This window comes from Triticum dicoccoides, chromosome 6A (assembly GCF_002162155.2).
Source record: "Triticum dicoccoides isolate Atlit2015 ecotype Zavitan chromosome 6A, WEW_v2.0, whole genome shotgun sequence".
Taxonomy (NCBI): Eukaryota; Viridiplantae; Streptophyta; class Magnoliopsida; order Poales; family Poaceae; genus Triticum; species Triticum dicoccoides.
In genome coordinates this window covers 398,722,379-398,746,856 of record NC_041390.1, presented here as the reverse complement: position 1 = coordinate 398,746,856, position 24,478 = coordinate 398,722,379, and the positions used below count along the sequence as shown (strand labels likewise).

The window sequence follows — 24,478 nt, the reverse complement described above, 5'->3', positions numbered from 1 at the left end:
AACATAATTGGATCACATAACTATCCCTCAACATGCAACAAAGAGTCACTCCAAAGTCACTAATAGTGGAGAACAAACGAAGAGATTATGGTAGGGTACGAAACCACCTCAAAGTTATTCTTTCCAATCAATCCGTTGGGCTATTCCTATAAGTGTCACAAACAACCCTAGAGTTCGTACTAGAATAACACCTTAAGACACAAATCAACCAAAACCCTAATGTCACCTAGATACTCCAATGTCACCTCAAGCATCCGTGGGTATGATTATACGATATGCATCACACAATCTCAGATTCATCTATTCAACCAACACAAAGGACCTCAAAGAGTGCCCCAAAGTTCTACCAGAGAATCACGATGAAAACGTGTGCCAACCCCTATGCATAGGTTCATGGGCGGAACCTGCAAGTTGATCACCAAAACATACATCAAGTGAATCACGTGATATCCCATTGTCACCACAGATACGCACGGCAAGACATACATCAAGTGTTCTCAAATCTTTAAAGACTCAATCCGATGAGATAACTCCAAAGGGAAAACTCAATTCATTACAAGAGAGGGGGAGGAGAAACATCATAGGATCCAAATATAATAGCAAAGCTCGCGATACATCAAGATCGTATCACCTCAAGAACACGAGAGAGAGAGAGAGAGAGAGAGAGAGAGAGAGAGAGAGATAGATCAAACACATAGCTACTGGTACATACCCTCAGCCCCGAGGGAGAACTACTCCCTCCTCGTCATGAAGAGCACCGGGATGATGAAGATGGCCACCGGAGAAGGATTGCCCCCTCCGGCAGGGTGCCGGAACGGGTCTAGATTGGCTTTCGGTGGCTACGGAGGCTTCTGGCGGCGGAACTCCCGATCTATTCTCTGTTCTGGAAGTTTTAGGGTACGTAGGTATATATGGGTGAAAGAAGTACGTCGGTGGACCAAAGGGGGGGCCACGAGGCAGGGGGCGCGCCCTAGGGGGTGGGCGCGCCCCCCACCCTCGTGGGCACCTCCCTTCTTTCCTGACATGCACTCCAAGCTTTTCCGGTAGCTTTCCTTCCAAAAATAACTTCTCCAGTTGATTTCGTTCCGTTTCGACTCTGTTTGATATTCCTTTTCTTCGAAACACTGAAATAGGCAAAAAAAACAGCAAATCTGGGCTGGGCCTCCGGTTAATAGGTTAGTCCCAAAAATGATATAAAAGTGGATAATAAAGCCCAATATTGCCCAAAACAGTAGATAACATAGCATGGAGCAATCAAAAATTATAGATACGTTGGAGACGTATCAAGGGCGCGCCCTACCCCCTGGGCGCGCCCCCTGCCTCGTGGGCACCTCGTGTGCTCTCTGGACTCCGTTTTCTTGCATGATGCTTGTTTTGGTTGGTAAAAATTCATTATATAATCTCCTGAAGGTTTTGACCACCGTGTCACACAAATATCCTCTGCCTTTGTTTCGAGTTGTTTCTGCTGCAGATTAGAGCAATATGTCATCCCAAGATTCATAGGGAGAAAGCTATGTGGCTGATTACCTTGCAGATCATAAGGTCTACGGGGACTTGGAGCATTGTGGTTGGACCACGGAGGAAGAAGAAGACTATGAGCCTAGGGGAAAGGAGGAGACGAGCTCAGATGAAGATGAAGGCCCATTACCTCAACCTAGGGACATGAATGTGGAGTTCAAAAAGTCAAGCCTCCCCGATAGAGCAAAGAAACCTAAGATCGAGTTTATCCCTTTTCGTCTCTTGCAGGAGAACAAACAAGAACTATGCAAAAGGGTATTAAGCCTTGAGGAGGAGATCGAGGACCTAAGGGAGCAAAATTCTATCATCAAGCGCAAATTAAGGAAGAAGCACACGCCATCAACAACTCCATCATCACTACCTCCAAGGAAGGAGACATAAACACATGGGTATGGGCACTCCCCTTGGCAACCACCAAGCTTGGGGGAGTGCCAGGTATCGTATCACCATCACACTTTTATCTTTACCGTTTTTCTTAGTTCGATCCTTTTGGCAATATCTTGATCTAGTAGAATAACGTTTTAGTATGGTCTAGTTTTGAGTTTTGCTTTATGATCCTTCTATGTAATCGAGTCCGTGAGCTATATATATAATAAAGATTAGTGTTGAGTCACCCTGTGCAAAACCGAACCGGAAACCAAAAACCGAACCAAAAAAACCAAACCGAACCGAATTTTCGGTTTTTTCAGGTTACGGTTTCAGTTTCAGTTTTCAATTCTAGAAACCATTTAGCATTTGGTTTTTTCGGTTAGAAACCGAAAACCGTTCGGTTAACCCGAAATAACCGAAGTTCACGTCTGTGTGCGAGAATATGCTCTGAGCCCTTCACCACCCTTTGTTTTATAGCCATCCGCTCATCCCGCTGCAGCTCAATAGGCGAGGTGGTACTAAATCTCTACAGCTCAAACCAACCAGAACCAGGGCACATCACATGCGATGTTTATTTGGGCTCAAAGTATCCAGCACATTCGCCATTCGGCCACTTTGTCTAGCGATCCACCACGCGCGGTGTCATCCCAGGCAGTAGGTCGCTAAAAAAGGGAGTTGACCACTCAAAAAAGGAAGGATTGGCCTGGGTTGAGGGCTCGTCGCCGCGTGTATGTGCAAGATTTTTCTATCATTCCATTTTCTGCTTCCTCCCTCATTTAATAAATCATATCTACTACCATTTAATCAAGACCAAATCATGTGGACCTCCAACACCTACCTAATCCCTCATATCTGCTGCTACCTAATGCATACGACTAAATCATGGCTATCATCTAATTACCCAATATACGTACTCCCTCCTTCCATCTATATAGAGCCTAATGCGTTTTTCGAGGCTAAATTTGACCAAATATTAAAGCAATAATATATGACATGCAACTTACACAAAGCACACCGTTAAATTTGTGTGTGAAAGGAGCTTCCAATGATATAATTTTCACATTGTGCATGTCATGTAGTATTAATCTTGTCAATAGTCAACGGCGGTCTTAGAAAACGCATTAGGCCCTATATAGATGGAAGGAGGGAGTACACATTTCTCACAAGAAAATCTAACCTACATACATGTCATGAACGAAAGTGTGTGACCAAATAATTTTTTGTTGTATACAAATTCGCTTCAACTTTGGTTATTTTGGTTATTACCGAAACCGAACTGAAAGTAAATGGTTATTACCGAAACCGAACTGTATCTACGTATAAAACCGTATAAACCGAAGTATAAAAACCGTATAAACCAAAAACCGTATAAACCGACCGAATCGAACCGAAAAAACCGAATGCACACCCTGAGTGTTGAGTCAAGGGCTTGATTATCTTGCTATGATCTTGAGGGAATAAAATAAAGAGAAAGAATAAAAAGAAATAAAGTGATCATATGGATCTTATGGAGAGTAATGACTTCACATATAAAGAGTATGATGAATAAAAGTTGTTGAGAGTTGATAAACATAGTTTTGGTCATCATTACAATTAATAGGAAGTAATAAAGAAAGAGAGGTTTTCACATATAAATATACTATCTTGGACATCTTTTATGATTGTGAGCACTCATTAAACTATGACATGCTAAAGAGTTGATGTTGGACAAGGAAGACAATGTAATGGGTTATGTTTTCTTACATTTGAGATAAATTATATTGTTATGGATCATACAACATGTTGAGCTTGCCTTTCCCTCTCATGCTAGCCAAATTCCTTGCACCAAGTAGAGATACTACTTGTGCTTCCAAATATCCTTTAACCCAGTTTTGCCATGAGAGTCCACCATATCTACCTATGGATTGAGTAAGATCCTTCAAGTAAGTTGTCATCGTTGCAAGCAATAAAAAATGCTCTCTAAATATGTATGATTTATTAGTGCGGAGAAAATAAGCTTTATACGATCTTGTGATGTGGAAGAAATAAAAGCGACGGATTGCATAATAAAGGTCCATATCACAAGTGGCAATATAAAGTGACGTTCTTTTGCATTAAGATTTCGTGCATCCAACCATAAAAGCACATGCCAACCTCTGCTTCCCTCTGGGAAGGGCCTATCTTCTATTCTTGTCTTATACTTCATGCAAAGAGTCATGGTGATCTTCACCTTTCCTTTTTTACGTTTTATCCTTTGGCAAGCACAATGTGTTGGAAAGATCCTGATATATATAGCTAAATGGATGTGATTTTCATGAACTATTATTGTTGACATTACCCTTGAGGTAAAAGGTTGGGAGGCAAAAACTATAAGCCCCTATCTTTCTCTGTGTCTGACTAAACCTTCATAACCATAAATATTGCGTGAGTGTTAGCAATTGTGAAAGACTAAATGATGGTTGAGTATGTGGACCTGCTGAAAAGCTCTTATATTGGCTCTTTCCTATGTTATGATAAATTGCAATTGCTTCAATGACTGAGATTATAGTTTGTTAGTTTTCAATAAAGTTTCTGATTCATACTTGAAATTGTGATTGAATTGTTACTTTAGCATAAGAGATCATATGACAATATATGTATATGTTGCTATTCTAAGAATGATCATGATGCCCTCATGTCCGTATTTTATTTTTATCGACACCTCTATCTCTAAACATCTGGACATATTTTTCGATATCGGCTTTCGCTTGAGGACAAGCAAGGCCTAAGCTTGGGGGAGTTGGTACGTCCATTTTGCATCATGCTTTTATATCGATAATTATTGCATTATGGGCTGTTATTACACAATATGTCACAATAATTATGCCTATTCTCTCTTATTTTATAATGTTCACATGAAGAGGGGGAATGCCGGCAGCTGGAATTCTGGGCTGGAAAAGAAGCAAATATTAGAGACCTATTCTACACAATTCCAAAAGTCCTGAAACTTCACGGGAGCATGTTTCAGAATATATAAAAAATATTGGGCGAAAGAAGTACCAGAGGGGGGCCACCCACCATCCACGAGGGTGGGGGGTGCACCCTACCCTCATGGGCACGCCCCCCTGCCTCGTGGGCCCCCTGGCAGCCATCTGATGCCCATCTTTGGCTATATGGAGTCTTTCGTGGAGGAAAAAATCATAAGCAAGCTCACGGGACGAAACTCCGCCGCCACGAGATGGAACCAATCAAGGGCTCCGGCGGAGCTGTTCTGCCGGGGAAACTTCCCTCCGGGAGAGAGAAATCATCACCATTGATCCTCTCATCAGGAGGGGGTCAATCTCCATCAACATCTTCACCAACACCATCTCATCTCAAACCCTAGTTCATCTCTTGTATCCAATCTTTGTCCCAAAGCCTTAGATTGGTACCTGTGGGTTGCTAGTAGTGTTGATTACTCTTTGTAGTTGATGCTAGTTGGTTTATTCGGTGGAAGATCATATGTTCAGATCCTTTATGCATATTAATACCCCTCTGACTATGAACATGAATATGATTTGTGAGTAGTTACGTTTGTTCCTAAGGACATGGGAGAAGTCTTGCTATAAGTAGTCATGTGAATTTGGTATTCGTTCGATTTTTTGATGAGATGTATGTTGTCTTTCCTCTAGTGGTGTCATGTGAACGTTGACTACATGACACTTCACCATTGTTTGGGCCTAGGGGGAGGCATTGGGAAGTAATAAGTAGATGATGGGTTGCTAGAGTGACAGAACTGTCGTGGAATTGTCACGGCAGATGTCCTTAGTGTCAGGACTTAGTCGCGAGGCCAACGCATCTATGTGGTAGCTTGAGAGGGGTTGAGCGGGACGAGAGGCGCGATGTTTTACCCAGGTTCGGCCCCTCACGGTGGAGGTAAAAGCCTACATCCTGCTTCATTGATATTGATGATGATGATCACGGTTACAAGAGTGCTCTAACTTGAGAGCCATTGTCTAAACCTAACTTGTCCGACTTGTGGAACTTGTGAATCTTGTCCCTCTTGGGGTGCCCTGCCCCTCCTTATATATGTTGAAGGGGCGGTTTACATGACTAGTCCTATTAGGACTAGGATTACTCTATTACAAGTGGAGTCCTAGTCTTGCCTCCTTTGTAAGGGAATATTCCTTGTGCTTTTCTCATAAACCGGCCCACCATTAAACGTGAACCGGCCTTCTGGGCCATGGGCCTCGTCATCCATCTGACCCGCCCGCCGGGTTACTAATGAACTGCCAAGACCGGGTGGGTAGCCCGTGAACCGCCAAGCTCCGGGTGGGTTACCAGTGAGTCATCCAGTCCGGCCGGTTTATACTTTCGGCCGGTTTACGCCACGGGATATATCCCCAACATTAGCCCCCAGTTTAATTTGGATTTATCCATGTTAAACTGATCTGCAACATAAAATCAAGAGCAAATTTGACAGGTTATGCTCCGGGTTAAAAAAATTGTAAACTGGTACCTGATCATTCTTAAGTCTTTGTTATTTCCTCCTTCTGGGAAATCCGGGTCAACAGACTAGCTTCATAATCAATTTGCCGATATTGGTTTGTCACCGAGAAATATTGTGAAGAATAACTCCTTTGACTTAGCTCCCAAAGCGCCGGTTTAAGAAATATGGGTCTTGAAATACTTATCTGATATCCAGCCGGTTTGAAGATGTAAAACTTGCCGGTTTAACATTACCAAAATGGCCGGTTTATAAATATTGATGGCGCCGGGTCATAATTGTTGTCGACACCGGGTCATGTAATTGATCTTTCTGATTTGCTCAAAACTGATAAAATGAAGATGTTCCTCCTTTATATGCATAATACTTGTAGCCCCCAAGTCTTAAGAGGAGAACATAGTGATAACTTAAGACTTGCTCCAATAAGTGTTTCAACCTTGAAGAAATCCGGTTTGTTCATCTCAATCATATAAACTGAATACTCCATATATGTAGCCCCCAAGTGCCGGGTTGTCATGCTTGCAGCAACCTGGGACTTGTAATTGCTTATAAAAACTTCAATCAGTGTAGCCCCCAAGGGCCGGGTCATTAAGACAATATTGAGCTGGGACTTTATATATACTTCATTGAAAATAACATCATATGATGTAACTCCCATCATGGGGCTTGAACCCACGTCCGCAAGGTTAAGAGCTTTGTGCTTTACCAACTGAGGAGTGGACCCTTCAATATAATGGATAAAAACTTGTGTACCTTGAATTGTTGACAGGAGCAATTGGTAGCCCCCAAGGGCTGGCTCATTATAATATGATGAGTCGGGTCTTCAATAAGACTAAAAATGACTTGGCATTAGCCCCCAAGTGTCATGATGCATGCTTGCAGCGATATGAGACTTGCATGTAATCTCGATTTGAATAATGTAGCCCCCAAGTGCCAGGTCGTAAGCCCGCAGCGACTCGGGACTATTCCTTCCATTGTAGAATAAATCATATCCTTTGATAAAATAATAGCCATTGCACTAAAGCGACTTTGAAAACCTCAATAATACCGGTTATTAATAACCATAATAAAATCCAGCCATGTTGGCTATTCAAGATAACATAATCCGGTATGAAAACCTTATTCATTCAACATCATAATGGAAATTCAGCCAAGTTTAGCTATTTGAATAATATAACCCAATGATTTATGAGCGCATGATTCCAATGGCGCAATCCAAATATATACTGGCGACTTATAGTCGAAAGCCAGGCCATTTTAATAAACACCGGATAATTTATCGTCATACTTTATTCAACCTGTTTCTGCATACAATAAGTTTAAAGTGTCCTGGCAGTTTACCGCCGGACGGGTCATAATGCCTGACATATAACCTGGGTTTATAACCGAGGCTGCACTTAAGAATAATCAAATATGAAATACATCATACCTGTGACATTGAATCACATTGTTGGTTTTACCAACTTTTGTAGTAAGAGTGATAACCCCAATCTTGAGTAATGATAACTCCTTTCATATTGTGCCGGTTTATGATAATACTGTACAGGTTTGTGATAAACACCGCTAACCATATATAATACTGGCGACTCATAGTCAAACCAGACCGGGTTGATAGTCTCCGGATTATAATTTGATCGTGTACTGACAACTTGTAGTTGAAAGCCGAGCCGGGTTGATAAACACTGGTTTACTCCATAAGAGGATGTTAACAACAAGGATCAAACCGGACAAGAACCATAAACCCTAGTTTATGCATTGCTTCATAAGGGGCTGATTTTGATCCATATGTTTCATGCTATGGTTATGTTTACCTTAATACTTCTGTTGTAGTTGCGAATGCTTGCAATATGGGTTAATCATAAGTGGGATGCTTGTCCAAGGAAGGACAGTACCCAAGCACCGGTCCACCCACATATCAAATTATCAATGTATCGAACGCGAATCATATGAACGTGATGAAAACTAGCTTGACGACAATTCCCACGTGTCCTCGGGAGCGCTTTACTTTATATAAGAGTTTGTCCAGGCTTGTCCTTTGCTACAAAAAGGAATGGGCCATCTTGCTGCACCTTATTTACTTTTACTATTTGTTACCCATTACAAATTACCTTATCACAAAACTATCTGTTACAGATAATTTTAGTGCTTGAAGAGAATACCTTACTGAAAACTGCTTACAATTTTCTTCTGCTCCTCGTTGGGTTCGACACTCTTACTTATAGAAAATACTACGATAGATCCCCTATACTTGTGGGTCATCAATCACCTCCCCCACGTCGCAGACGACGCACGCACATCACAGGAGAAGAACGTCGGCGGGAGCCCATCACAGATGATGCACGTGACATCACAAGAGAATAATGCCGACGGTAGACCATGGGATCAAGATCTATTGGGTTGGCAACGTCAGGAGACAGTCCGGGGCATAGGGCGTGCCCTCGGCTATTCATAGGCGCAACCGCATGGTCATGGATTCCGTGCACAACATGGTTGGAGAACCTGGGTGGCTGACGGTAACCCAGAGACAACAAGGACGACGGTGTCGTAGCCCGGGCAGGCTCCTCCCGGTGGCTCGATGCGCTTCCGTCGGGGTTAGGTGTTTGTGACAGCTTGAGATCCCCCATTGCCAGAGAAACCCTAAACCTAGACGAAGGAGACTTTTGACAAATTTTACAAAAATAAGGTTATATATTGTTTGGCTATTTTTCTCTCGTGTAGAATGCAAAACTATGACTTGGTTAGGATGTGGCCCTCCTAATGCGATTGAGTTGAACAATGTTGGTTGAAAACCTCTTGTGATTAAGTGATACAAGTGTTTTACCCGCGAAAAAAGATGTCATCCCGAATATTTACATTGAAAAAACTAAAATCATATGTATATATTTTAAAAGTATTATATTTTCTTGGGTTTTTCATTGAGCTGATATTTTCTTGGGTTTAATACATTTTTTTAGTATTATATTTTCTTGGGTTTTTCATTGAGCTGATATTTTCTTGGGTTTAATACATACTTCAAAGCATAGAGCTTGGTGGTCAAATGTTTACCGAAGACAGTGGCAGCTACCAAAACGTCGCTTATTAGAGGGAGTGTAATCCATTCAAGTTGATCAATATGCACGTTTTTTTTTGAAACACAGTACATATGCAGACGCTTATACATGATACGTCTCCGTCGTATTTTTGATTATTTCATGACAATATTTTACAACGTTCACATACTTTTAGCAATATTTTATATTATTCTTGAGACTAACATATTGATCCAGTGTCCAGTGTCAGTTCCTGTTTATTGCATGTTTTTTTTGTTTCGTAGAATATCCATATCGAACGGAGTCCAAATGCAATAAAAATTTATAAAGATTTATTTTGAAATATATGTGATTTTTGGGAAAAAAAATTAATGCGAGACGATGCCCGAGGGGCCAGAGGGCACGACCCCTTACCCTGGCCGCGCCCAGCAGGCTTGTGGCTCCTTCGTAAGACCGTTTGTTCCCTTCTTTTGCCGCAAGAAAGATAATATCCAAAAGAAAATCCCCTCAAAATTTCAATCCAATCGAAGTTACAGATCTCCGGAAATTTAAGAAATGATCAAGGGCTAGAAAACAGGAACGCGAAACAGAAGAGAACAGAGAGAGATCCAATCTCGGAGGGGCTCCTGCCCTCCGGGAGTCATGGAGACTAAGGACCAGAGGGGAAACCCTCTCTCCCGGTGGCTCCAGAATGCCGTCGGGGCAATTATCGTGTGATGGAGATCTATTCCAACAACTCCGTCATCTTCATCAACACCTCCATCACCTTCCCTCATCTATATTCAGCGGTCCACTCTCCCACAACCCGTTGTACCCTCTACTTGAACATGGTGCTTTATGCTTCATATTATTTTTCAATGATGTGTTGCCATCCTATGATGTTTGAGTAGATTTTTATTGTCCTTTGAGGTAATTGATGAATTGCTATGATTGGTTTAATTTACTCGTGATTATGTTGTTGTCCTTTGGTGCCCATCATATGATCGCGTGTGTGGATCACACCATATGGTTAATTGTATATTGATAGGACTATGCATTGTAGGGCAAGAGTGACAGAAGTTTTTTCCTACCATAGAAATTGATTCATGCGAGATTGAACGGGGACCAATATATCTTAATGTTATGGTTGGGGTTTACCTTAATGAACGTTAGTAGTTGCGGATGCTTTCTAATGGTTTCAATCATAAGTGCATAGAATTTCAAGTAAGGGACGACATGCTAGCAGTGGCCTCTCCCACATAAAAACTTGCTATCGGTCTAATAACTTAGCCAATTGCTTAGGGAAAATTTCACAAATCCTACCATCAGTTTTCCACACTCGCTATACTAATTTAATTGTACTTTAATTAGAACATCACCTAACATTTATTTTCACAGTCTTTATTATCTTAAACCTATCCCTTTATAACTACAAAGAACTTCTAGTATTCCTGTTCTAGGTAAAGCGAACGTTAAGTGTGCGTAGAGTTGTATCGGTGGTCGATAGAACTTGAAGGTAATATTAATTTTACCGTTATCTCCTCATTGGGTTCAACACTCTTATTTATCGAGAAATGCTACAATTGATCCCATATACGTGAGGGTTATTAATACATTACATACACTCATCCATATGAAAAGCACACGCGCACACCGTTGTCCCTATGAGTATCTCTGACTCCGAAAGACTGAAATGACATGTACATCTTAAGATTGATGAAGTCTAACAAACATCTTAAGATTGATGAAGTCTAACAAACATCTTAAGATTGATGAAGTCTAACAAACACCTCATTGTTTGACACGTCGCTTATTAATGAAAAATAAAGTGGTTAAATTCTGATATAAATTCAGGACAGTTCGAACATCCTTGCAAAGTTTAGGACTTAAATCCAGATGAGCAACTTACACCATAAGGAATATAACCATCTAAGTTCCACAACTCCTAAAGTTTCCATCAACCTATCCAATCTAATTCCAGACGCTCAGTCTGCATGCATGCTTCTAAAAGTGTAGACCTCCCGCGCAACAATGTTCTTTTGGCTAATATATTATTTTCTCTTGGATTGACCTATACAATTTTTTCTTAGAGAGAAGTTGATGTTGCTGCACACATCTGCGGTGAAAAAGATAAAGCCCACAAAGCATCTTGCTGAGATGGACTTGGGTAAATGTCTAGTGCTAACGTGCCTTAGAGTAACTCTGGCAGAGTTGTCATACCATCGATCTTCATCTGACATGCTGCGTGCTTCATATGAGTTTGGAGGTTGTCGAAAATGTGCGCAAGCACAAAGTCGCTAAAGGGCTATTGTTATTACTCCCTTCATTTTCATTTAGTCCGCATATTAGCTTTGGTCAAAGTCAAGCTTTGTAAGTTTTGACTAAGTTTATAAACAAAAATATTAATATATACAATAAAAAAATCAATACCACTAGATTCATTATTGAATGTACTTTCACATCATATAGATTTGTTATGGTAAATGTTTATATATTTTTCTATAAACTTGGTCAAACTTTGTAAAGTTTGACTTCGGTCAAACCTAATATGCAGACTAAATAAAAACAGAGGGAGTACCTTCAAAATCGAAGGGCAATTTAAGCTCAATATAATCTGACCAAACACATGTATCAACAACATAATCAACTAAATTAGTTAGCAACATATATTTGTGGTCAAAATATACCACATTACATTTTTTTAACTTAAAATGTCGGTTAAACGACTTTTTTTTAAAATATACAATGTCGCTATTCAACATTGCTACTGCTACCTAGACTATTATGTCACCGACATCGTCTAGTCATCCTCCTCCCCGTCCTCGTTTGAATTGAGGTAGGTTAGGGGTCGGAGCTTGGAGTGACAATCGCGAGCTACGTCGCCTCCTCCTCGTCGAACCGAGCGGAGCCGAAATTGAGTGTGCGCTCCTCGCAACGGCATGCATACGCTTCGAGCTCGGATAGTCGCATCATGACCGCGAATGGGTCCTCGGGCTCTGGCCTCGGCTCCTCAATGTCAAGTGGGGCAGTGTTGATGAGGACGACCTCGTTGAGGGGTAGAATGGCACCCGAGGCAGCAGATCCACCCCTCATGCCCGCCTCCATGGGAGCCTCCCATCTTTGTCGCGCCCGCCGCCATGGGAGGAGGATGCGCCGGTTGCCGTGGCTAGTGCATCATGGGCAGAGTTTGCCCCGCAATTGCACGACGACATTGTCGTTGAGAGTGAAGGAGATGGGAGGGGAGAAGGCGGTGAGGAGGGGGTGGCGGCGGCTAGGGATTTGGTGATGGGGACGCATCATCGTCGGGCTTTTATTGCCGGGGACTAGTGCCGTATGGCGGTCATCCGAACAGACGCCTTAAAAATCCTTGGGAGTAGCGGTTATCTATTTTACTCTTGTGTCTTTTACTTTATTCATGAAGGATTTGTCATCTTTGTTTCTCAATGTGTATCTTGAGTTTGGATTATTTTTTTCCAGTGTTGTAGACACATGTCTTGTGAACACTCACAAAGCAAATATCAGCATTTTTGGGGGACATTTAAATTTTAACTTCTAGAATCGGGAGCATATGAGGTTGGTATCACGTGGTACTTTCTCGACTTGATGGATCGAAATGGAAGTCAAAGTCAAGGTTATAAGCTAGACGGCAGCCTTTGCATGTGACGCATAAAACATGGCATGCACACGGTCGGTGACGACGAAATCTAGCCAGGATTGAAGAAGAGCCACGCACGCACGCACGCTTGATGGGCCACACTCTTTGCACACACAGGAAACAGGATTAGCAAGCACACATGCATGTTTGGTATGGTTGCGTCGACGGCAGACATGTCACTTCTTTCTTTCTCTACTCACAGTCACAAAAAAGGAAGTCTTATCCAACATCGTGTATCGCTTGTGTGCTATGCCACGAAACACGCAACCTGTTGCGTCCAAACCGTTGGTCCCTAAGTATATAGTACGTACTATACATGAAGAAGAAAAGAAGAAGAGGAAAATGCAGCCCGTCGGAGGCGTTTCCACGGAACGTAGCGTTGGAGAACATGTGTCATATCCCTCCCTGTGAATGCGATGGCAAGCGGCCTGAGGGTCGGGGGCGTTGGGGGGTTTGATGACCTGAAATTAAGAAGGTGTTCGCGAGGAAGACCGCCAACCTCTGCCAACTCCTCCTCAAGCCTGAATGAAGCTTGAAAATGATTCCCCCGGCACAGCACGGCACGCCGCGGTCCCGTCTCATCCCCCAAGCATTAAGCGCTAAGCCATTAAGACGCATTCAATCTGGGCAGATGGAGGGTGACGCCGCGGCCACCACGGAGGGAGGGACCTGGGCATTCCGCATGCCCTACTTCTGAGATCACAATCTGATGGCAACCAACCAATCCTACGGAAATTCAGGCGACTACAGAAATCTGCTACAAGCACCCTTTCTGTCTGACGAGGCTTGCCATCTGGGCCGCGACTACCTGTCACTACATCACTCACTGATGGGCCAAAACACATGGTCATGGCTCCTTCTACACAAACCGATCCAAGGTTTCAAACCACGGGATCCAATCAAGAAACAAAAGAGCAAAAGCGAAACGACCAACTTGAGATAGGTTACACATCCTCCGTTTCCAACACCTGATGCAACAAGGCCACATACAGCTTTCCTGCTTCACTCCTCCAAAATAACATGCCCCTTGCTTGAGTTTCACATTTCCAGGATGTTTGTCAGTCTTACAAAATACACCGAGCAGCAGCGTCTTCCAGGGTCGCGCACTATATACACACAAAGATGTAGACCACATCCTCGTCAAAAGTTTTCCAGCCACACAGAACAGAAACATGTTCCTTGATGCTGATGATCACTGCCTCTACAGCATCAGGGGAGACTATAACAGGTGTTAGCCAAAATAAATGTTGCCCGACAATAAAAAAAATCTGAAAGCGTTAGGATGAAAGCTTTACCAAAGAGCAATGGCCTCATTTCCTGGTGATCTCAACATCGTACACTAGCTCATCTTCATCCAGGTCCATCAGAAGCACGCAGAGATCCCCCGCCTCAAGCTTGTTTGCTGCGACGAAAGATTTCCAGCCACCGGTAAAGCCCACGAATAAGGAGGTCTCATGGTAAAACACCGGCCATAATCTCTTCATAGGATCCTTCAGCATTACAATGTTCCGGTCCAGCCTCCCTTTGCGCCCAACAGCATTGGAGAGTGGATCGGGTAACTCCTAAAATGAAGATACAACAAGTTGATAGATAGTAAATGGTTGCTGAGGGGCAGCTAAATGGTGCCAAGACTGAAACCATAAATACCTGATAAACCTCAACACACAACTACACGAGGATGAAGATGTACTCATAACAACATTTGGAGAAATAAGATCTGATGTGGTGGTTACACGGCACAGCTTAATGGATTTTCCATCTTCATCAACAATCTCACAAGCTTTGTACGCACGCTTACAACTTTAGCTTTGAACAACATCAAGTGATACAGCGATCTTACCATATGTTCTATAAGAACCTTCGAAAGCACTAAGATAGCTAGGTATAGTATGGTGGATGGATGTCTTATACCACAATATACTAAAGCATACAGACATGAAAGTAGTAGTAAAACAGTAGTAATGGTGAAACTGCAAAAGAAGACTATTTATGGTGTCTAAACAACTCACAAGCCTTGTCTGAGTGGTAGAAGGGACGACGAACTGTAAACTGGCCTTCAATACGGGACGATGATCATCTAACTCCGAAACTTCAACCTTGACAGGCAGCAAAGGCACCGGGGGCGCAGGATTGCTAGACTTCGCATCCTCCTGTCGGAAGAAATGATGTTCTGCATGGGAAAATCTCAGTGTTAAATAAGAAATGCCTTGCCTAGTTGGCAAACCTCTCTGATTCTACACTGAAAAACCAGATAGAATCAGTTCACCTGTCTGATGTGCAACTGCACGGTTGGCACTCATGGAAATATTGTTCCTTTCCTGTCTGCATCCAATGCTTTCCACGGGTCCCACTTGCTCTATTTTTGTTTCAGGTTTACCAGTAGCGCCTACAAACAAAAATGTATATATGCTATAAAATGTGAACTTAATTCCCTATTAAAGAAAGTAATAAGTAGTTGCAGCAGCCCTAGAAAATTATGGTAAGGCATCCTTTCACCTTTTCCATTGACAGAATGTTCAATCTTCGTCCTAGTAAGCCCAGACTCTGATATTTGGCTAGGCACACAGGAGTGAGTGCCATCATACCCGCGTTCAACAGGGTTTACTCCCATTGCACCAACCAATTTCTCCTCAGTTTTCAGTCTTTTTTCAGGTCTAATCAGTTCAGTGCCATCAAGAGACTCTCGACCACTCACAGTAGCCTCCTTCCATTTCCCCAAGCACTGGGAACCTCCTGGATATTCATATTTGCTGCAAGCATTTCCATTGGTGTCCATCTTGTTATTGCTAGGAAATTTGTCCGCAGCAGCAGTGCATTCTAATCGAACTGTATTTCCTTCTTGTTTCCTCCTTAAATCTTCGTCTGAACCGTGTATTTCTGCACATTTTGCCGAAGTAGATTCCTTCATCATGACTGCATCTTCTATGTGACCAGCAAATGTCATTAGCTCGACTGCATCACCATTTTCTTGTGACAATGGAGCTGCATCAATAGTAACTGGGACTAAATCAAGCCTAGTTGCTTTTTCATTGTTGCAAGTTATTGAAGCATTGCACTTCGTTTTGCACTCTCCAATGGTCAGATTTGCTTCCTTGTTATCAAGAGCCACTGTGTCCTTATTTTCTTGTGCTAAAGGAGCTTCGTCGGCAATTACAACTGTTTCAGGGCTCCTTGTAGTAGCTTTTATATATGATGGAAAAATAGCATTTCCTGTGTGCTTCCCATTCGCCAAATGTCCATCCTTGTTATCTGGAGCCATTGAGGATCCACCTACGATCCCGCCTACTACTCCGTTAGGATCTTCTATTGAATTGGCAGACATACGACGTGTCCCTGGAACTGCATTCGCAGATTTAGCAACTAAATTACCAGGAGAAACCTCAGCGTTATCCGTATATCCATCAGACTTTGTTTTAGGCCTGTTGCTCCTAGTATATTCACCAGAAACATAGTGATGACCATTTATGTCTCTAGAGCACCGACATGGGGCCAAATCATCAGGTGCATAACTCTCTTTCTGTTTCTTCTCTTCACCTCGCGTTTCAACAGTGAAAGATACTCTCTCCCAAGAATCCGCACCAAAGACCCGCACAGAAAACTTTGAGCAGCCAGTGTACTCAAACAGGATGATTTCAGCCCACTTAATGGAATGGTCTGAAACAAAATTGCTCCACCCCTGATAAAAAGCTAGGGAACCATCTACCACTGATAGCCTGACCATTGAAGACTTCCCCTCTGAGTCTTCAAGACATACAAGCTGATTAGTCAAGCCCACCATTTTGGATGCCCCTGCCGGCTTTGGTGGTATCAACTGCACATCAGCGTGCACACCGATTAAACACCGTCATCACGGTACACACAAAGAAGTGAAGGGATATAAAAGAGGGTAAAAAAGGTCGTACTAATATGAGCAAGAGCAAATGCACCTCAACACAAAGTCATGATAGCATAATGAAAACACATGAAGAGCAAAACTGATGACATTATGCATACCAGGAATTCCTCGAAATGTTCGCCTGCAACCTTGAAGAATGCAAATTTTACTTTTTTCTTCTCTCCGTGACCGCTTTGCACCTTGTGCCCTGCGTTATAGCCCGGTGTTGTCTTCTTTCTGTCATAACTGCCTGCCTTGTCATCCTTGTCACTGGTCCGCGGCTTCTTCACCTTATCATACAACATTGGCGTCTTCTTCCACTTGTTTCCCTTGTTGCTGCTGTTGTCTAGCACAGGCATTTTGCCCTCCTTGGATAGAACGAGCACTGTCTTCTTCTTCTCCTCCTCCCTGCTGCCACCGTTATGCACGGGCCACGGTTTCTTATCCTTCTTCATTTCCTTTTTTGGAATCCCCTTGTACTTGTCATACTCAGACCTCCACATCGTACTGCTTTTGTTATCATTGTGGTGATCACCAGGATGCATCTTCCCATCACCGCCGTGGCTGCTCGGCATTGTCCTGCTCTTCTCCTTGGAATGGAAAGGGTCCTTGTTCTTGTTGGGCGAGAGCAGCATGTCCCTCCTCTTATCCTTGTCACGATCGGCACTATGTGTGTTCTTGTCACCACCATGGCTGCTCACAGATTTCTTCTTCTTCTTATGGTCACCATCGTCATTGTGCCTCCTCCTCTTCTCCTTGTGTTTGCCCGCCTTCTTCGACATTTCCATTATCGTCTCATTGTCATCGGCGTCGTCGCTCAGTTCGATGGGCTCTTCCATTCTCCTCCCCTTCTCCAGGCTTCCAGTGAATGCCTTCCGGTTCTGCACCTTCTTGTCCCACATCTCCACCTCCTCCTCCTCCTCCTCGCTGAGCATTTTGCATGTCTCATCCTCCTCCTCCTCGCATTCCATCTCCGTGTCACGGCTCCTGGGCCGGTTCTGGTGCGCCAGCTCGCCACTACTCATCCTCTCCCTTCTCCTGCCCAAACAATTGACAGCACAAAAAGCCACTTAATCATCTCTTGAACCTCAAAGAAACAAAAAAAGTGTACTTTTTTTCCGATACTACCAGAAGTACTAGTACTTTGCAAAAAAAAAAACTAACAAAACAAAAGGACTAAAGTACTTTGCAATTGCCCCTTGTGCCCGTTTGAAAATGTTTGACATTTGACTTAGAGAGATTAATCCCCCTCTCTAAACACAGATTTAAAATGACCGATGTGCCCTTCCCCCACCCGACGATTGGATTCATGGAGCAGAACTCTCTCTCTCTCTCTCTCTCTCTCTCTGCCGGCGGCGAAGGCGAACCCCACGCCCTCGCCGCGAAAAAGAAGGGCTGCTCTTCCAGGTCGGAAGAAATAGGTGGAGGCCTCACCTGTTAAGGACTGGGGCATTTGCCGGACGGAGCGCCGCGCCGCGCCACTCTGGGTGCGAGACAGAAACAGAGACGGAGCAGATGAGAATGTGAAGGGTGCGGTTTCTGATTACTTGCCCTGCTCCTCGAACACATCCAATAAAAAACCCAACACTAGACCGAAAATCCACAAGAAATCTCTCCCAGGACCAGGAGAACTAGTACTACTAGTCCTTGTTTTGGCTCCAGGAACTCGAGGATCAAAGAAACCCCCACGATTGACCCACCCCATGAATGAAACGCCCAAACGAACAAATCAAAAACCCTCACCTCCGGCTCCGGGCCAGCTGAGTCCCCCGCCAAATCAAGAAAGCATCAGGGGGTCTCTGGCAACTATCGCGCTCTCCTAGGCCTCGCCAGTAAAATGCGCCTTTCTGCCAAAGCCAGGATGATCAGGGTGAAAAAGTGAAGAGCTCGATTTTTTTTCCTTTTATTCTTTTGGCTGGTATTAAGAGCGCGACGCCTCGTATTTGCTGCTGCGGCTGCGGACTGCACTGCTCCAGCAGTTTGCCCCGAAGCGCAAAATACGAGTCCCCACAACGGGAGGGATGGGGTTCCACTCCACCGGTGGGTGGATGCGGGGCCCGCCTGTTAGTGAGGGAAGGGTTTAAAGCGAAGCTCGAATTGGCAGCGGAGGGAAGACCATCCGTGACTGCTGGTCTTCTGCCCTTCTGCGCCTCGAGGAGAGGTTTCACGGTTCTTGGGACTCTACGCACACTCGACTCATCCGGCATAAAGGACAAAATTACTGTTCTGACCCATTGTGCAAAGAAAATCCCGATTTGATCTCGTTCTAAAAAAAATTTCGTTTCTGACCTTTTTCGGTGACGCCAAGGTCCATGGCGTCTGGGTTACGAAGCAGACTGGTACCCTGGCGTCTGGCCCCTGGTCCGCACTGCCCGCGTGCCCGTTGACCTGCTGACGTGACAAAGGGGCCAGACGCCAAAGGCCGTGGCGTCTGGCCCCGGTAAGTGGATAACGCCGCGGGGCCAGCCCACCCATCCCAATCTCATCTTCTCTGGCGTCTGGTTCGACGAACAGGGGGCAGTTCGTCGCCCCTTCTCTCCCTCCCACCACCACCCCCCTTGATCTACTCCATCAACCCCTCAAACTCACAGATCTGACCCCCCCAAGCTTCTTTGAGGTATTCTCCCCCATTCCCTCCAATTTGTTTTTGTTTTCCCCTCTTTGGTTGGATGCATTATTCAACACTAGGTGATGTTAGATGAGTAGATGGTTTCTTTTTTTTAGGAAATTTTTTGTAGTTGATAGATGATTAGGTAGGCAGTAGATGATGTGTAGTTGAACATGTAGGTAAAATCAATTCTGTTTTGTGTATATGTTGTCCATAGGATTTTTTTTTTGAATTAAGAGGGGTGATGAATATATGATTTGTGTATGTAAAATAGACTTTGGCATACTATATTTGGTTTGATAGATGATGTGTGTATGTGTAGATAATCCTATTGTTGGCATACTATATTTGCAAAAGATATGGTGAAATTTGGTACTCTAGATGATATGTATTTGCATATGTGACACCATATTATTTGACAAATTTATTTAATTGAGATGATGTTGGTATGTTTGAGAATAATTATGTGTGCATATGAAGAAGATAAAAATGTGAAGTGGTATGACAATATAGTTGAATATAGAGATGGCAAATTTTTTTATGCAAAAGAGATGATGAAATTTGATTATTGTGTGTGACATGATTTGTTCAATAGAATGGCGGATGATGATTATGAAATTTATTTGATGGTGAAATTTGGTACTCTAGATGATATGTGTGCATATGTAGAAGAAAGAAATGATGTGGTTATGTTTGAGAAGAATGGTGTTTTCATATGGCATAAACTTGGAGAAGGAAATTGTTTGATATTGTTCATGTATTCATAGATGTTTGTGATTTGTTTTGTAGGATGGCGGATGGTGATGGTCCTTGGTATGACGGATTAATCGATGAGTGGGATAAGGAGCATCGTGCTCGTGCCATTGAGAATGGACAGGTAAGAAGCAAGACTGGGTCAATTTTCGTTGTTTCTCATTTGTGTTCTTGTATTGATTATTAAAACATCACTTTATTTGCAGCAAGTAGTTGCTATGCGCATGAGGGGTCATTCCGCTGATGACTTTGATTACGACCCGCGGTATGAGGCTTACATTCGGAGATTGGGTCTTCTCCCATTCGTGTTGCAGTTTAAGCGACGCGCTCCGCCGGTGAACCACGCGGCGCTGACCGCACTTGTGGATCGTTGGAGGCCGGAGACTCACTCGTTCCACCTTCCATGTGGGGAGATGACGATGACCCTACAGGACATGGCTATGATAAGCGGCCTTCCTATCAACGGACAAGCTGTTACCGGTCGTGTCAGCGTGGGTAATTGGCGAGAACGGACTGCCGATTTAATTGGCGTTCAGCCCGAGGGCCCTCAGGAAGGCAAGGCCGATACCGCGAAAGTGAGGCATTCTTGGCTAAAAATGGTCAGAGGAAACACCAATCCGTGCCCTCAGGATGCCAATGACGTGGTTGTGTAGCAGTACGCGGGGGCCTATCTTTGGTATGTACTAACCAAGGTAGTCTTCTCAGATGCAACCGGGAACTCAGCCCTCTGGATGTTCTTGGACTACTCAATAACTGGGATACCCAGTATAGCTGGGGTTCGGCCGCACTAGCATATTTGTATCGTCAGGTAAGAGATATTTGCAACCATTTATCTTGCATTTGTCATGCGCCTCCATATCTAACATGTTTGTTTGATTGCAGCTTGACTTGGCGTGTCGGAGGAAGGGAGATACATCCTCATTGTCTGGGTTTGTTTGGAGCCTATCCGTGTGGATGTGGGAGCGGATCCCGGTTGGACGACCCGAATTCAAGAACCCCCTCATGGCAAACCCACGGGGTAATCATGACGGGTTGCATGATGATGATCCATATGGCGCCCTACGCTTGCTTACTATTGGGAACAAGTGACAGTCTACACAGGAAGCTCGCATGTGCGATACAAGTGCTATATGAACGAGCTGGACACCTTGACTGCTGAGCAGGTTTTGAGAAGTTTGATGAGATAAAATTTAGTCAAGAATGAAACTTGTAGCTAACAATGTATCTCTTTGTTTTGCAGGTATATTGGTTGCCTTATGTGGAAGATCGTGACTTTGATCTTAATGAGATGTGCACGCGTGATAGCCATCTTTGGCGGGCGAGGTGCCCAATGATATGCTTCTTCGCAGTCGAGTGGCACTTTGTAGACCGTGTGGCAAGACAATTTGGAAGAAGACAAGATATTCCAATTGAGGAGAGCAAGGAGGAAATGCTATCTCTGCATCGGTGAGCAAGCATGCCTTGAGTATGTAGTAGAGTATTGAATAAGTCAATGTTTGCTAATGCTTTGTTCCGTGCATCATTTGTAGGTTCGATCGAAGGAACAATCAGGATATATCGGATTGGGCAAACAAACACCGTGCATGGATAGAATTTTGGAATCAAAGAGACACACTAGTGCAATCAGAGAATAGACCTCACAATCAGTCAGCATATCAGAAGTATCAAGTGTGGTATGCGGATCGTTATCGGTTAAAGCTAAAGCCTGGTTGGACTCACGAGGAGTGGTCGGAGTTGGTGTCTGAAGACCCGGAGACTGCAGAAGGTTATCATACCTTCAACACGGCTGTGAGAGACACCAGAGGGGCTCACGTTGGCTATGCACCGATGCATGATGAAATGGTAGTCTGTTTGACCTATTCTAACAAACTTGCATGCATCATGTTGTCTTCTTTCAAATACATAAGTTTGGTTTGTTCATGAATTGCAGGGCAGATCGTTGCTTCTGTGCGTCAACGATGCCAATGTTGCACTGAGTCATCCACCTGGTGGTGTATTATCTGAGAGGACTCTTAGGAGCACGATGGAGGTGTGATCAATATATTATAAAAGTTTCTTTTCACGGATTATTTATTTGTATCTCATATCATAGCATATTTTGTGTTGTTGTAGAAGTTCAAGAAGCGGTTCCATAAGATGGCAGCAATGCTTTCTTGCCATGGTGCTCAGTCCAGTGACGTGTATGCACCTGGTACCCGCGCCAGAGCTAATAGACAACGTTATATCCAGAACGATGAGGACATGGAGGAGGAGGTCCATGAAGAGGAGCCATCACATTAAGAGGAGCCAACACAAGATGAGGAGCATGAGTATGATGCAACACATCAAGAGGATCATGAGTATGATGTTGATGCTCCACAACCATCACAGGTTACACAACCGACATAAGGCAATGCTAGCTCTAGGAAAGGCAAAGCCATAGCTAAGACACCAGACAAGAAAGGTAGAAAGAAGACATGGAATACACAATTCCACAGTCCGGAGTATCCTCATCAGCTTATCCCAACAGGAATGCAAAGATATAAGGCCAACATTGAGGCGGAGGAGGAGGCATACAACGAGGAGGAGGAGAAGGCTAGCGAAGAGGAGGAGCCTACACTTGCAACCATTGTTAAGAGAGGAAGGAGGAAGTGAGCTTCTTTTTTGGAAGTGCATGAACTAGGTGGTGTTTGTATGCATGAACTTGGTGTCGTGCTAAAAACTTCTTAGGTTGTCTTGAATTTGGTGTCTTATGTATGCACTTGGTACCATATGTATGCACTTGGTGTCTTATGTATGCTTGAATTTTTCGATGAAAAATCTATGAACTTGTCGTTTGTATGCTTACATTTGTCATGGTGAAAGTTGTGTGAAATGTGCTATCTTCTGTGTTGTATGAACCTATCATATGAATATATATGTGCTATCTTCTTGTGTCAAACAGCAAGTTCAAAATAATCTACAGGGTCCCAGACGCCAGGGTCCTTGGCGTCTGGTTTCAAGTCAGGGGACCAGACGCCACAGTCTCTGGCGTCTGGGGGTCGACTGGAAGCAAAAGCAGAGTCCTGGACAGCAGAAACAGGGCACCCAGACGCCAGGGTCCTTGGCGTCTGGACCTGGTGTAGTACTTTTTTCATTTTGTTCATATTTTGTTCTAGCACCCAAACACCTATAGTATGGAATGACATAGATATTTTGTTCTAGCAAACACCTATAGTATCGAATGACAAACATTAGTGTTCACATAATAGCAAATGACAAGCATAGTTATCACATAATCTCAAATTACACAAATAGTATCGAATGAGAAGTTCATCACATAATCTCAAATTACACAAATAGTCTCGAATGACATAAGTAGTTCATGACCACGATGGTCCACGATAGTTGAAACGACATGAACATCACATATAACTCGGTTTCCTGTAGCAATGCAAGTCAATAACCCTTTTCCATTTTCATTCTTGCAGCATTTCTTGAATCTTGTCATCATCAGTTATCTTAACCAATTTTCTTTCTCCGGGGCCATCTGACTGCTTCCTGCTAACGTAGTACACAAAATCCTCTTCCTTCAACCCTTGCTTCAACATGAATTTAGTCTTCAACCAATCGAAAGTGAGGTACACTTCACTAACTTGCACAACACATGGAGAAAAGCCTTGGACATGAACAACAGGGCTAAGCACCCACTGAGTACCATTATCCATCTACAACACACAAATCTCTTAGTACCTAACCTATGATACATTAAACCACGAGGAAAACAAACAAACTAGGGTTTACACAAAACTATGATACTGGAGATCCTGAAACCAACCAATAAGTGGGGGTGTAGTTGATTTACCTTCTAGTTTTGAAATCCTGAAGATCCAACGGTGAAACCGGACCGATTCATGAGAGATTTGAGGGGGGTTATGGTACTGGATGAGAGTGAGTGGATGAGAGGGCTAGAGGTGAGAGTGAGAGTGAGTGGAGATGAAAGGAATGACATGGGTAGAGGTGGGGTGGAGATGAATGGATGAGAGGGGTAGAGGTGGGCCCAAAGAATCTTATCCACACGATATTTGCTCTCTGGATAGGATAAGGACCCAGACACCAGGGTCTTTGGCGTCTGGCTATGCACACTTGCAAAATGCTCTCTGGATCGGGCATCAGACAGATCAGACAGGTGTCTGTTTACTTGCGCGAGCAAAACGATCCAGACGCCAGGGACCCTGGCGTCTGGGTGTGCACTTATGCAAACAGGAAAAAAGCTCTCTGGATAGGGACC

General features: G+C 43.6%; 1 protein-coding gene across 1 annotated transcript; it reads right to left on the bottom strand.

Moving 5' to 3' along the window:
- Positions 1-13,756: 13,756 nt before the first annotated feature.
- LOC119315878 (B3 domain-containing protein Os02g0598200-like) lies at positions 13,757-19,343 on the bottom strand. The gene is made up of 8 exons (XM_037590330.1): positions 19,212-19,343; positions 18,303-18,499; positions 16,988-17,906; positions 15,491-16,805; positions 15,261-15,380; positions 15,004-15,164; positions 14,290-14,556; positions 13,757-14,213 (listed from the first exon to the last, which is right to left on the bottom strand). The coding sequence occupies exons 1-7, from the start codon at positions 19,341-19,343 to the stop codon at positions 14,305-14,307; spliced, it is 3,096 nt and encodes a 1,031-aa protein (XP_037446227.1). The 3' UTR covers positions 13,757-14,213; positions 14,290-14,304.
- Positions 19,344-24,478: the final 5,135 nt, after the last annotated feature.

Coding starts and splice junctions, on each gene's coding strand:
- LOC119315878 (XM_037590330.1), bottom strand. CDS start 19,343: ATGGGTGGGCTGGCCCCGCGGCGTTATCCACTTACCGGGGCCAGACGC. Junction 17,907..18,302: donor AATGCCCCAGTCCTTAACAG/GTGAGGCCTCCA, acceptor TTGTTTGGGCAG/GAGAAGGGAGAGGATGAGTA. Junction 15,381..15,490: donor ACATTCTGTCAATGGAAAAG/GTGAAAGGATGC, acceptor TTTTGTTTGTAG/GCGCTACTGGTAAACCTGAA.